At 45.8% G+C, this 14,102-nt stretch overlaps 1 protein-coding gene across 1 annotated transcript in view; it reads right to left on the bottom strand.

The window, feature by feature from the left end:
• LOC117346261 (vomeronasal type-2 receptor 26-like) overlaps positions 1 to 14,102 on the bottom strand; it is a 49,080-nt gene that overhangs the window by 18,524 nt on the left and 16,454 nt on the right. Inside the window, exon 2 of the mRNA XM_033915662.1 lies at positions 12,186 to 12,474. Coding sequence (XP_033771553.1) covers positions 12,186 to 12,474 — 289 coding nt within the window. The remainder of the gene's footprint in view (positions 1 to 12,185; positions 12,475 to 14,102) is intronic.

Here is a 14,102-nt window from a genome sequence, read left to right as displayed (position 1 = left end):
CATCTTTCTCCTTTCATCTCTCTTTCCATCCTCCCTGTGGTTTTTGATCATCTCTTTCTTCTCATTTCTTCTGCTCAGATCTGATATCTCTGTCTCCTTCCTCATTCTCTGGCATCTCTCTATCTCTTCCCTTTCTTTCTCTGGTCTTCCTTCTTTATTTTCTGCCTCTGTCTAAATTAAATTCTTTCTTACTATGCAGTCCTCAGTTTCCCTCTTTTCAGCATATGTCATTTTTCTTTATCCCTCCTTCCATCCAGTATGTGTTCTCTTTCTCCACTTCCATTCATCATTTGCTCTCCCTTCTCCCCACTTCCATCATCTGCCCTCTTTTCTCTCCCCACTTCCATCATCTCCCCTCTTCCATCTCCTCCTTCTCTCCACTTCCATCATCTGCCCTCTTCTCTCTCCCCCTTCTCTCCACTTCCATCATCTGCCCCTTCTCTCAATCTCTCCATCCACCACAGGCCCATCTTTCTCCCTTCCTCTCACATTTCCAATTTTGGCAACAAGATTAGCAATGCCCCGCCCCTGCGATGACACTTAAGATCGACAATGGGCCTCCTTCTACCCCCTGCATCAACAGCACTTCAGATCAGCAATGCGGTGCTCAGTCCAAAGCTTCCCTCTGACTCAGCTTTCTGTTTCTGCCCAGGCAGTTCAGTCGGAGGGAAGCTTTTGACTGAGCACTGCGTTGCCGATCTGAAGTTCTGTTGATGCCGGGGGTAGAAGGAGGCCAGTTGCCGATCTTAAGTGTCATCGCGGGGGGGGGGGGTGTTGCCGATCATGAATTGCGTCATGGTGGGCCTCTGATGCCACTCATCACCATTGTATCCCAGACGCTACCGATGGCCACAATGCGATCTTGCCAGCCCTGCGCGGACCGGCACCTGATGACCCGGAGCTTGCCGGCTGTGCACCCCCTAAGGTGTGCACCAGGAGGTGGACCGCCCCCGCCCCCCTTGGTATCCCACTGCCTGGTAGCACAGTGTCCCAGACATTTTCCTTGTTCCATCATACTTCCATGATGCCGATGATGTCAAGGTTATCTTTTAGTGCTATAGCTTCCAATTCTCCCATCTTATTCCTTAGGCTCCTTGCGTTTGTTTACTTGCACTTGAGTTTGCAGCCTGTTACTTTCTTGCATTTCCTTCCCTCTTGTGTCCCTTTTGATCCATCAGGATTTCTGTCTTGCTTATGATTCGGTCAGTCTTCCCCCTATCTTCCTGCATGGTATCCTCTGAGTATACCGGTTCCTGAACCATTGACTATTTGTTGATTGTCGGCTTTCCCCTTCTTCCTAGTTTAAAAACTTCTCAATTTCTCTCTTGATGTTGCTTGCAAGTGGCCTTGTTCCATCTCCGCTGAGGTGGAGACCATCCTTCCTGAATAGCTTGCTCTTCCCTCAGAACTTTGTCCAGTTGTGCACATATTTAGGGTACAATAACCATGAGAACCATAATGGAGACCAAGTATTACACAACTCTTTAACTTTCTGTTGAAGGAAAGTCTCATTAAGGGTCACAAAAGCTTCAATAGTAGGCTTAAAATGAATACCTAAACATTTAAGTTGTTGAGAACACCATCGGAATGCAAAAGTAACCATGCCTCTAGTACAGAGCAAGTTAAGCAGCATGACCTCCATTTTCTCCTAATTGATAGAATACCCTGAGAGAGCCAGGGAATAGTGGCCTTTAACAAGAACTTTGCAAGAGGTCAGTAATACATTATATCAACCATGGATAAAAAATTATTTCCCAAACCAAACCAAAATAATGTTTCAAAACAAAATTTCCATTCTACTAAATCAAATGTATTTTTCTACATCAAGTGTCATGACACAAACAGATGATTGCATTTTTTGTGCCAATAATTGAACATGGAAAATTACACGTGTATCATTTGAGACCACATGGCCTTGGATAAACCCACATTCAGAAGTAATAATCAAAAATGGGCATAACAGCAGCCAATCTATCCATTAGGACTTAGGAATAGATTTTAAAATCATAACTTATTAAGGATATGGGCCTGCAATTTTTGGTGTAAAGGGAATTCATCCCTGATTACAGAAACACAATCATCGTGGCTTCTGTAAAAGAACCTGCTCTATAGTTGCCGTCTAAAAAGGTCTGGTACAAAGTGGTCAATTTAGGTGCTAGGATATCAGGAAAGGCTTTATAAAAGTCTCCAGAGAAGCCATCATTTCCAGGAGCCTTCCTAGGTTTTAAATGTTTGATAGCCACTACAGTTTCTGAATGCTGGAAAGGACTATTAAGTGCATCATGCTAACTCCACATAAAAGTAGGGGGAAAGAGTATGAAGAAATGTCAAAATAGCCTAACTAGAAGGTAATACCCCACAGGTATAGGGGGTAGTATAAAAATCTTGGATTGCTGGACTATATCCTTAGGTGATACTAACACCTGATCACCTTTCTTAATTGCTTAGATCTGAACTATCCTGTGTTTCCCTTCATAATAAAAAGTGCTATCTTTATAGAAAAGCAACCCCACTCTCTCAATGAGCAATGAATTAAACTGGAATGTTAGTTTTTTTGTAGTTGGACTACCATTCTATCAGAGCTGAGCAAATATTAACCTTCTAAAGCATTCCTGAACAGATTGAAATATCTAGTCATGACATGGCTATTCACATACCAACCTCACACATACTTACAAAAAACCCCAAACCCTTCCTCACACTCATAACCTCACCCCTGCAATCCCTTGTCAGAATAAACCCTCCTATGAATGCCAGATCTGAGTATGAAAAAACCCATGGAGAGTCAAATCAGGCTTCCCACAAACCAACAAATACAGAGAAGCAAACTGAGATATGATAACTTTAACCAGAAACTCCATTGTATGGATTTAGAACTGTAATGCAAAATGAAACAATGCTTATACCACAAGTTATCAATGAAGACCTTCAATACAGCTGTAAATATCCAATGGGGACATATTCCAAATCAGTTAGGATGTCATGTAAATCTAACTTTTTTGTTTTTCTACAAATTTAAGAAGCAAGTCAGGATCCATCTTTGTACAATTTTGGTAGGCAATTTTCATGCGAGCAGGTGTTAGTAGTTAATATCTAGCCTAAATGGAGGAAAAAAGATCTCAGAATCACCTTTTGGGGATCAGCTAAGCAGAGGAGAGGAACAAGCACAGTGAGGGCGGGTGCACGTGGAGAGTGTGCACGTGGTGAGCGGGTGCTTGTAAGTGGAGAGGGCTGAGATAGCAGAGCAGAGAGGAGCGGAGAAGAAGTCGGGAGGCGGAGGAAGCTAGTAAAAGGAGCGGACAGGACAGGACAGACAGTCGGGAGACAAAGGACGCTGCAAAGGAGAGCGGAGAGGTGCACAGTCCGCGGCAGAGAGGGAGGCGATCTGGTCACGGAGAGGGGAAGAGGCGGATAGTAGCTCCGCCCACCCCCGACGTCACACACCCGATCTCCCCCCATAAAAGGGCACGAGCCAACGGCGCGCAGCCGTTCGGCGCGTGGCGAAGGCGAGCGGTAAAGGCGCTCGCCTTAGCGAGAGCGCCTTTGCGAGGGAGCCAGAAACACCAAATAATTTACTTTTCTCTTCTTTTCTCTTTTTCCTTTTTCTCCTTCTCTCTCTCTTACCCACAGCAGGAGCACACCAGCACTTCACAAGAGCGATGGAGGACCCAGGATCCCAGAGGTACTTTCCGGTATACTGCACAGAGTGCAATATGTACGACTACCTCCCTTTGGGAAGGCGGGAGTACATATGCAGTCGGTGTCAGGAACTGGAAAGCCTGAGGATGGAGGTCGGCAGATTGAGGGTCAGGGTCCAGGAACTAGAAGGACTGGAGGAACTGCGCACCACAGAGGAGACGAGCTGGTCTACCCAGAACACAGACGGAGCAGGCCCCATTGTGGACCAGGTGAGGGACCTCGAGAGATTCATTGAGGAGGCCTATAGGACGGTGGAGGAACGGGATCAGCAGCAGCACAGACGGATGTCAGTGGACGAGACCCAGGATCCACAAGGCGATACCGGGGAAGGACCTAGCGGAGGGACAATGCAAGAAGAGGAGACCGCGACTCACCAGGACCCCGAGGGAGAGACACCACACTACACCGAGGACACGGACCTGAGGCAGAGGAGGTTGCTGAGGAAAGGGAAGTCTGCTATTGTGTGGGAGACTCGATCTTGAGAGAGGTAGACAGTCACGTGGCTGGAGGAAGGGAGGACCGGCTAGTGACTTGTCTCCCAGGGGCCAAGACACGAGACATCACTGATAGGATCGAGAGGATCCTGGACGGAGCAGAGACAGAGGAGACTGCGGTAATAATCCACTCGGAACAAACGATATGAGCCGGAGGAACTTCAGCATGGACGCACTGACTGACCAGTTCAGGGTCCTGGGACGAAAGCTGAAGCGGAGCACTCGGAGGATAGCATTCTCGGAGATCCTGCCTGTGCCGAGAGTAGATGCAAAGAGGCAGGCAGACCTCCAAGCTGTGAATGCATGGTTAAGGAGATGGTGCCAGGAGGAGGGCTTCCGCTTTGTGAGGAACTGGACGTCCTTCTGGGGAAAGAGCAAACTCTACCGGCGGGACGGCCTGCACCTGAGCACAGCGGGAACCAGACTACTGGCAGCCAATTTGAGGAAGGAGATCGAGAGGGCTTTAAACTGAGGAGAGGGGGAAAGCCGACAGCTGATCTGATGTTGACGCTTCGGACAACAGTATCCAGAACAGATGCTGAACGGGCTGACTGCAGGGAGGAAACAGAGGGACCGGAAGATCTCCAAATCAGACAGCGAGGGAAACATCAGGTAAAGGGAGCTTGCTGGGAGAAGACTAAGGGGCTTGTGGACACAGGGGGACTGGGTGGCATAAGGGCGAAAGCCGAGGATAATATAGAGGTACCACAAGGCGAGGGGGATCAAACAGAGGCGCAAGGGATGATAGCCCAGGAGGGGGCCGGTAGGGCTAGAAATCCCAGAGGAAAAGCGGGGAAGTGGGGTGGCAGGAATTTGGGGAAGCTGAAAGCTAAGAAGGTAAAGGCTGAGGGCAAAGCAGAAACACAGAGAGCGGGAAAATTGCCAGAATACCAAGGGCAAGTGGCCCAGGTAAATGCAGAGGTGGAAGAAAAACGACGGGACCTGCGATGCTTATACGCAAATGCAAGAAGCCTCATGGCCAAGATGGGTGAACTAGAAGTCGTGGCCAAGGGGGACGACCTGGATATAATTGGAATTGTAGAAACCTGGTGGACAGAGGAAAATCATTGGGATGTAGCGCTGCCGGGGTACAAGCTCTATAGGAGGGACAGGACCCACAAAAAGGGGGGAGGCATAGCACTATATATAAAGGACTCTATCCACTCGGTCGGGATGGATATGGCAACAAGGGCAGAGGGGCTGGAATCGCTGTGGGTCAAATTACCGGGAAACAAGGGCGCGGGCATAAAACTGGGGCTGTACTATCGACCACCTGGTACGCCAGAGGGAGTCGGACACGACTTGGAAACAGAATTGAGACAGGAGTGCAGGACTGGAAGTGTAACAGTGATGGGGGACTTCAACTACCCAGGGATTGACTGGAGTACGGGTCACTCCAACTGCACTAGGGAGACAGGATTTGTAGAAGCTGTGAAGGACTGCTTCATGGAGCAACTAGTCAAAGAACCGACGCGAGGGGGTACTACTCTTGACCTCATCCTAAACGGATTAGGGGGGCCTGCAAGAGGGGTAGAAGTGGGAGGACCACTAGGCAACAGTGACCACAACACGATAAGATTCACATTAGAAAGAGGGACACCCATAGTTAGGAGGACCGCAACAACTGCGCTGAACTTCAAGAAAGGGAACTATGTTGCTATGAGGGAAATGGTGGGGAGGAAGCTCAGAAAAATCTTTAGGATGGAGACTGTGGGAAGCACCTGGACCCTACTCAGGGACACCCTGCAGGAAGCACAGAGAATGTACGTCCCCAATTTCAGGAAAGGCTGCAAGAACAAGCGATCAAAGGACCCGGTTTGGATGTCAATAGAAGTAAAGAGGGCGATAAAGGACAAAAAAGTATCTTTCCGGAGATGGAAAAAGGACCCAACAGAGGAAAATCACCAGGCGCATAGGAAATGCCAAAAGGAATGCCACCGGGAGGTTAAAAAAGCAAAGGGGAAGTACGAAGAGGGGCTGGCCAGGGAGGCAAAAAACTTCAAGGCATTCTTCAGTTACGTTAAGGGGAAACGACCAGCGAGAGAGGAGGTAGGGCCGTTGGACGATGGGGACAGGAAGGGAGTGATTAAGGAGGAAAAAGAGGTAGCTGAGAGGTTGAACACGTTCTTCTCGTCGGTCTTCACGAGCGAAGACACATCTAATATACCAGACTCAGAGGAGCTCATGAGTGGAGAACAGGCTGAAAAATTAGAGCACATAGAGGTAAGTAGGGAGGATGTCCTCAAACAGATAGACAGGTTAAAATGCGGCAAATCACCATGCCCGGACGGGATCCACCAAAGGGTTCTGAAAGAACTAAGACAGGAAATAGCGGGCACAATCCAACATGTTTGCAACCTATCCTTGAAAACTGGTGAGGTACCAGAGGACTGGAAATTGGCAAATGTCACACCCATCTTCAAGAAGGGATCGAGGGGTGACCCCGGGAACTACAGGCCGGTGAGCCTGACTTCAATTATAGGGAAGATGGTGGAAGCTATGATCAAGGACGACATTTGCGAGCACATCGAGAGGAATGGCCTACTGAGAACAAGCCAGCATGGATTCTGTAAGGGAAGGTCGTGCCTAACGAACCTTCTGTACTTCTTTGAGGGAATAAGCAGTCGGGTGGACAATGGGGAGCCCATAGACATCATTTACCTCGACTTTCAAAAGACTTTCGACAAGGTGCCACATGAAAGGTTACTTAAGAAGCTGTGGAACCATGGGGTGGGAGGGGATGTGCACAGATGGATCAAGCACTGGTTGTCGGGTAGACTGCAGAGGGTTGGAGTAAAGGGTCAATATTCTGACTGGCGGGGAGTCACGAGCGGTGTGCCACAGGGATCGGTGCTGGGGCCTTTACTCTTTAACATATTCATCAATGACCTGGAGAAAGAGGCAAAATGTGAGGTTATAAAATTCGCAGACGATACCAAACTGTGCGGCAGAGTTAGGACCAGGGAGGAGTGTGAGGACATGCAAAGGGACCTGGACAAGCTGGAAGACTGGGCAAACAAATGGCAAATGCGCTTCAACGTGGACAAATGCAAGGTCATGCATATAGGGAAAAAGAACCCGTTGTTCAACTACAAATTGGGGGGGGTATTGTTGGGAGACAGCAGACTCGAGAGAGACTTGGGTGTGCTGGTGGATGCATCACTGAAGCCATCTGCACAGTGCTCAGCAGCCTCGAAAAAAGCCAACAGGATGCTGGGAATCATAAAGAAGGGCATAGTAACCAGAACACGGGAAGTCATCATGCCATTGTATCGAGCGATGGTGCATCCACATCTAGAATACTGCGTTCAGTATTGGTCGCCGCACCTCAAGAAGGACATGGCGGTACTTGAGAGAGTCCAAAGGAGAGCAACGAAAATGGTAAGAGGGCTGGAACACTGCTCATACGCCGAGAGGCTGGATAGGCTGGGGCTCTTCTCTCTGGAGAAAAGGAGGCTCAGGGGAGATATGATAGAGACCTTCAAGATCATGAGGGGCATAGAGAGGGTGGATAGGGACAGATTCTTCAGACTGAAGGGGACAGCAAATACGAGGGGGCATTCTGAGAAACTGAAGGGAGACAGGTTCAAAACAAATGCAAGGAAGTTTTTTTTCACCCAAAGGGTCATGGACACTTAGAATGCGCTACCGGAGGAAGTGATCAGGCAGAGTACGGTACAAGGATTCAAACAGGGATTGGATGGATTCCTGAGGGATAAAGGGATCGTGGGATACTGAGGGAGGAGCTGGGATGTAACACAAGTATAGGAAGTTAACCAGGTAATGAGTATTAAACCAACCAGGTCGTGCATGTGCAAGACCGGTGGGCTAGGACTTCGATAGGAAGGCAGGACTTAAATGGGAAACCAAGGTGGCAAGGGAGCCCCTTCTGATGATTAGACAGGTCTTGACCTGTTTTGGGCCGCCGCGGGAGTGGACTGCTGGGCAGGATGGACCTGTGGTCTGACCCGGCAGAGGCACTGCTTATGTTCTTATGTTCTTATATATTTCTCACCCCAAAATTGTATGGTGATGAATCTCTATCATCGATCAAAAACCTCCATCCATCCTACAAAATATTTTTTACATTGTGTCAATTATTTTCTTAAATTATCTTTTTGATTATTTTTTTGTATTTTGTTTATCGTTTTCTTATATTTTAATTAGTTATAATGTAAATAAATCAATGTGACTGAAACCATCAATTAAAGGAATATAAACACTTATCTGAAGATGATAGTAAATCCATGTGTTTTTCTGCAAGGGTACAGTGCCCAAAACAAAAAGAGTAGTCACTTTCTCTGACTCTATGCTGGAATCAGTCAAAGTGCTCAGTACATTGAAAATCATCGACGGGTCCCGTTATGCCCCTGTAACTGGGCTTTGTCAAGAAACGAGTGCATGTATCTGGTTGATCTGTTCTAAATCAACCAGATACGTGCACTCGTTTCTTGAAAAAGCCCAGTTACCGGGGTGAAACGGGACCCGTCGATGATTTTCAATGTACTGAGCCCTTTGACTGAGTCAGAGAAACACGGATTTACTATCATCTTCAGATAAGTGTTTATATTCCTTTAATTGCTGGTTTCAGTCATATTGATTTATTTACATTATAAGTAATTAAAATATAAGAAAACGATAAACAAAAAAGTAATCAAAAAGATAATTTAAGAAAATAATTGACAAATGTAAAAAATATTTTGTTAGATGGATGGAGGTTTTTGATCGATGATAGAGATTCATCACCATACAATTTTGGGGTGAGAAATATATGATCCCCAAAAGGTGATTCTGAGATCTTTTTTCCTCCATTTGTGCTAGATATTAACTAGTATCAACTTGTGATGGTACTTGTGTCTATTTTGTTGATACACATCTTTCACTTGCTGTGTTCAGGTGTTAGGAGCCCATAGCATGCCTTCAGTGCCTCCAATTGTTGTCTCAAGACAAGGACACACAAAAACTTCTTCTCATTGTTTTTTTAGCTGTTTCCTTGGTATAATTAGGTGAAGTAATATATTAAGATGCTGATACCCAATAGGTCCATTCAATCTCAAATGGCTTTTCAAAATACATAAGAACTTTGGGGATCCAGTTTTCAAAAATCATGATGGAATCTGATACTTTGGTCAGCTCTGGTAAACCAGTGATCCTTAAGTTGCTAAGTTGGCTTCTGTTACTGAGATTTTCCAAAGCTGCCTCAAAATGCTGCAAGACTTTCTGGTCTTAGTTTTGCTGTGAAGCAATACCATCTAAAGTTTGATGTTTACTTTCAAGCACTTTGAGCCTTGACAACTGCTGAAAGTTGTAAGTAGTGTAAGTTCTGTTTTAGTTTATTTAATGTCTCCAGTACTCTATGAAGCATAGATGTTATTTGCCTTAGCTAAGAACATAGGAATAGCCTTACTGGGTTAGACCAATGGTCCATCAAGCCCAGAAGACCATTTCCTGGTGGCCAATACAGGTCACTAGTACCTGACTAAAACCCAAGGTGTAGCAATATTCCATGCTACTGATCCAGGGCAAGCAGTGGCTTCCCTCATGTCTTTCTCAATAACAGACTATGGAATTTTCCTCCAGGAACTTATACAAACTATTCTTAAAACCAGCTATGCTAGTCACTATTACCATATCCTCTAGCAACGTGATCCAGAGCTTAACTATTCTCTGAGTGAAAACATTTCCTCCAATTGGTTTTAAAAATAATTCCCTGTAACTTCATCGAATGTCCCCTAGTCTTTGTAATTTTTGATAGAGTGAAAAATCAATCCAAATGTACCTTTTCAACTCCGCTCAGGATTTTGTAGACTTCAATCATATCTCCCCTCAGCCGTCTCTTTTCCAAGCTGAAGAGACCTGACCATATTAGTCTTTCCTCATACGAGAGGAGTTCCATCTCCTTTACCATCTTGGTCACTCTTCTTTGAACCTTTTCTAGCACCACTATATCTTTCTTGAGATAAGGAGACCAGAATTGAACTCAATACTCCAGATGAAGTTGCACCATGGAGCGATACAGGGGCATTCTAACATTCTTAGTCTTGTTAACCATTCCTTTTTTAATAATTCCTTCTTCAGCCATATTGTTAATCTGAGCTTTCCCGACATCATCAATGAAAGGAGATGAAGGGATATGTTTGGGCATTTAACCCCTGAATTTAGCTTAATAGCAACTTCAATTTTGCCTGGTTCAATTGAGGCATAATTCCAAGGGTATAAATATTGATTTCATCAAGTGGAGTGAGGTTGAATATGAATTGATTAGAGCTGGTTGCAGGAGCTATGAAGTTTCTCTTTCATCTTCCTTGGGCTCCCTATACCCCCAGTGCTGCTCTTTGTGACCTTAGTAAGTTCTCCCATGCAGTTAGTTTTGAAATTCCAAAGCCACAAAAAGGTGGTATACAAGTCCCCATTCCCTTTTCTACAGGGACTGTACAAGGTCTTGTTCAAAATGTTCCAGGACATTTTGAATTGCACACCAATAGGAAATTCTTTTGAGACAAGCTATGTGGCATTGAGAAGCTTGAAATCTCATGACTAGCCTCCTTTTTCCCATTTCTTGATATCTATTTTTGTCTCTAAGCTATGGCAATTTTTGTAAGTGTGTTTTTGTGATTGACTAGTTTCATCATATTCAACCTAAATAAGCAGCACTACAACATGAAGTTCTGTTTTAAACTGGGTAAGACCACTACAGAAACATATGAAATGTTGAAAGTGGCTTATGAAGAACATGCCATAAGTTGCAGAATGGGTTTTGAATGGTATTCATGTTTCCAAAGTGGTCATGAATCAGTGGAAGATGATTCACAAACTGGAAGGTCATCAACATCAACTGATGATGAACATGTTGATCAAGTGAGTGTTCTTATGTGCACTAATTAGTGATTAACTGTTAAAGAACTGGCAGAGGAATGCATCTCCATTGGTTCATGCGACACCATTCTAACAGAGAAGTTGGGGATGTATTATGTTGCGGCAAACTTTGTTCCATAGTCAGAGAAAGGGCGGGACCGCCGGAAGAGGAAGCAGCGCAGACGCAGGGCTCACAGAAGGGCCGGGACCGCCGGCAGAGGAAGCAGCAGGACAACGGTAGGAGCTTTTACATGATGGGGGGGGGGGGTCAGGAGGCTGTGGGGGTGCGAGCGGTCCTTCGGGGAGGGGGTGCGGGTGTGAGTGTGTGCGAGCGGTCCTTCGGGGTGGGGGTGTGAGCGGTCCTTCAGGGGGGGTGAATTGGACATCGGGGGGGCATCAGGCTTTCAGGGTGGGCACAGGACTTCAAGGGGGAGAGGAGAGTCGGGGCGGGCGAAAGGAGAGTCGGGGTGGCCAGAGGAGAGTCGGTGTGGGCGAAAGGAGAGTCGGGCGGCGACGGGAGAGTCGGGGCAGCATGCGCGGTATACGGGTGTGTGCGGTATATAAAAATTTATTTACATAAATTACAGTTTCCCGCGCGCTATACCCGTGTGCACGTTTTACATGGGTGCGCAGTATATGAGTGAAAATACGGTACATACCTCTGTTTAATTGATTTAGCATGTGAACGTCTCTATCTTTCTTCTATATAGAAACAGGGGCCCAGACTGGCCATAAATTTGTTAATCTACTCCTTCCCCTCCTTACATAGTTCATAGATACTCCAGTGAGTTCCTAGAGGGATTTCCCATTTGTGGAGGTACTACATATTTCTTGCTGGACCACCTCCAGAAAGAAAAGGACAAGGCTGCCCCTAACTTGGAATATTATACTTCCCTCCATAAAGCTCAAGCTCAAATTTAGTTGGGCCACTACCTCAGCACAAACTTTTTCTATTCAGATTTGATTTGCACATTTTAGGAGCAGGAGTCTTAAAAGTTCTTCCTGCAACTGCAAAGGAAGTTACATTTTGGCAGTTTGATACAGATGAATTCATTTTGAAGAGGATTTATGGGATGAAAAGATGGACTATATAGGGTAAGGGGTAGAATGTAAAGTAAGATTAAGAATCTCTCTGACCTGTGGGTAATGATATATCTGGAACAAGTTGTAGAATCCATATGTTTCCTCATCTGTAAAACCTTCAATTATGGCAGCCACTGTGCGAGATGATTTGCACTTGAAATTTACTATTGTGCTCTGTCCTGCTAAAATTTTCATGGCTGATTCAATTATTTTCCTTGTATACCTATAAGAATCTTTAATATGGAGCCCCAGTGTAATGTTGGGTAAGAGCTTTGAGTTGTTGTTAATTTCCTCCACCGCAAAAACAAAGGCCAAGAAGTTATAGGTATGAATTGAATAATATCTGTAATGACATTAAGATCATAATTTCATAACAGTGTACCTAAAATATTTGCAAAAATGTACATATTTATGTGTATTTATCTTTTTTAAATAAAATATCAGATAAAATAAATAAATAAAAAAAAAACTATGGGCTCTTTTACCATGCAGTGAGAAAAAGAAACCTGCAGTAGCCCTAATACAGACATTTCTGGTGTGCTAAAGCCATTTTTAATGCTGCCAGGAAAATTCAGTTTTTCTATTTTTTTGATAATGACCATGAGCTAATTTCACCACTAAAGCACGGCCATTAGATTGTGAGCCCTTCCAGCACCTCTTTTTCACATAGTATTTGCTCACACACTATTCCTGAGCTAATCAGATAGAAATGCACAAGTGCTGATGGATTAGCATATCTGTGTCCACCCTCTATTCCCTACAAGTACTGTATATCCAAATTTTTATAGGTACCATCAAGCCTATATAATGTGTCAGGGTATGTACTGGATCCTCCCCGTGCTCATGGAAAATCTTCCAGACTGGTTATGGTTGGAATGGCAACTCTTGTCTCCATTGAAATTGTATCACGTTTTGAGTATCAAGCTACCTAGGCTGTATAAGGACAATAAAATTTTATTGGACACTTGGTAGACATTAACATTTATTAATAATTTCACAGATATTCCAATTCATTAATTCATTTGTCAGTCACTTTGGTTGAACTCCAAGATTCAAATTTGTGGGTTTAAGGTCATCTGGAAGAACTGGATGAAGGCGGGTATACGTACGCTAGATCACAGTTCTTCAACCGCCGGTCCGCGGACCGGTATCGGTCCGCAGGAAATTTTTGCCGGTCCACGCAGGACCGGCAAGATTGACTCATTTGAACTTCCTGCCGGTCCGCGCAGGACCGGCAAGATCAGCATCGGAAGCGTGCGCTGGGCCGGAGAGATCTTGGGGAGCCTCCGACAGTGGCTTTCTCCCCTCTCTGCAGCTCTCCTTTACTTCCCAGCGCAGCGATTCACGAAGGCAGCCTCGGGGCTTTTGCTGAGTCGCGGCTGCCTCTGATGATGCAACTTCCTCTTTCCTCAGAGGCGGCGCGACCCAACAAAGGACCCGAGGCTGCCTTCGTGAATCGCTGCGCTGGGAAGTATGAAGAGCTGCTGGGAGGGGAGAAAACCACTATCAGTCTGGGAAGCTGCTGGGCAGGGGAAAAAAGGGACAGCTGCTACTGGAAAGGGAGAAGGAGAGATGCTTCTGGGAGGGGAGGAGGGAAAGGAATCTGGGAAGCTGCTGGGCCAGGAAAAAAAAGGGACAGCTGCTACTGGAGAGGGAGAAGGAGAAGGAGAGATGCATATGGGAGGGGAGGGGAGGAGGGAAAGGAATCTGGGAAGCTGCTGGGCCAGGAAAAAAAAGGGACAGCTGCTACTGGAGAAGGAGAAGGAGAGATGCATCTGGGAGGGGAGGAGGGAAAGGAATCTGGGAAGCTGCTGGGCCAGGAAAAAAAAGGACAGCTGCTACTGGAGAGGGAGAAGAAGGAGAGATGCTTCTGGGAGGCGAGGAGGGAAAGGAATCTGGGAAGCTGCTGGGCAAGATAAAAAAGGGACAGCTGCTACTGGACAGGGAGAAGAAGAAGGAGAGATGCTTCTG

The sequence above is a fragment of the Geotrypetes seraphini genome, chromosome 12, assembly GCF_902459505.1.
Source record: "Geotrypetes seraphini chromosome 12, aGeoSer1.1, whole genome shotgun sequence".
NCBI lineage: Eukaryota > Metazoa > Chordata > Amphibia > Gymnophiona > Dermophiidae > Geotrypetes > Geotrypetes seraphini.
Note: the sequence above shows the minus strand (reverse complement) of the source record. Positions and strands in the feature narration are given on the sequence as shown.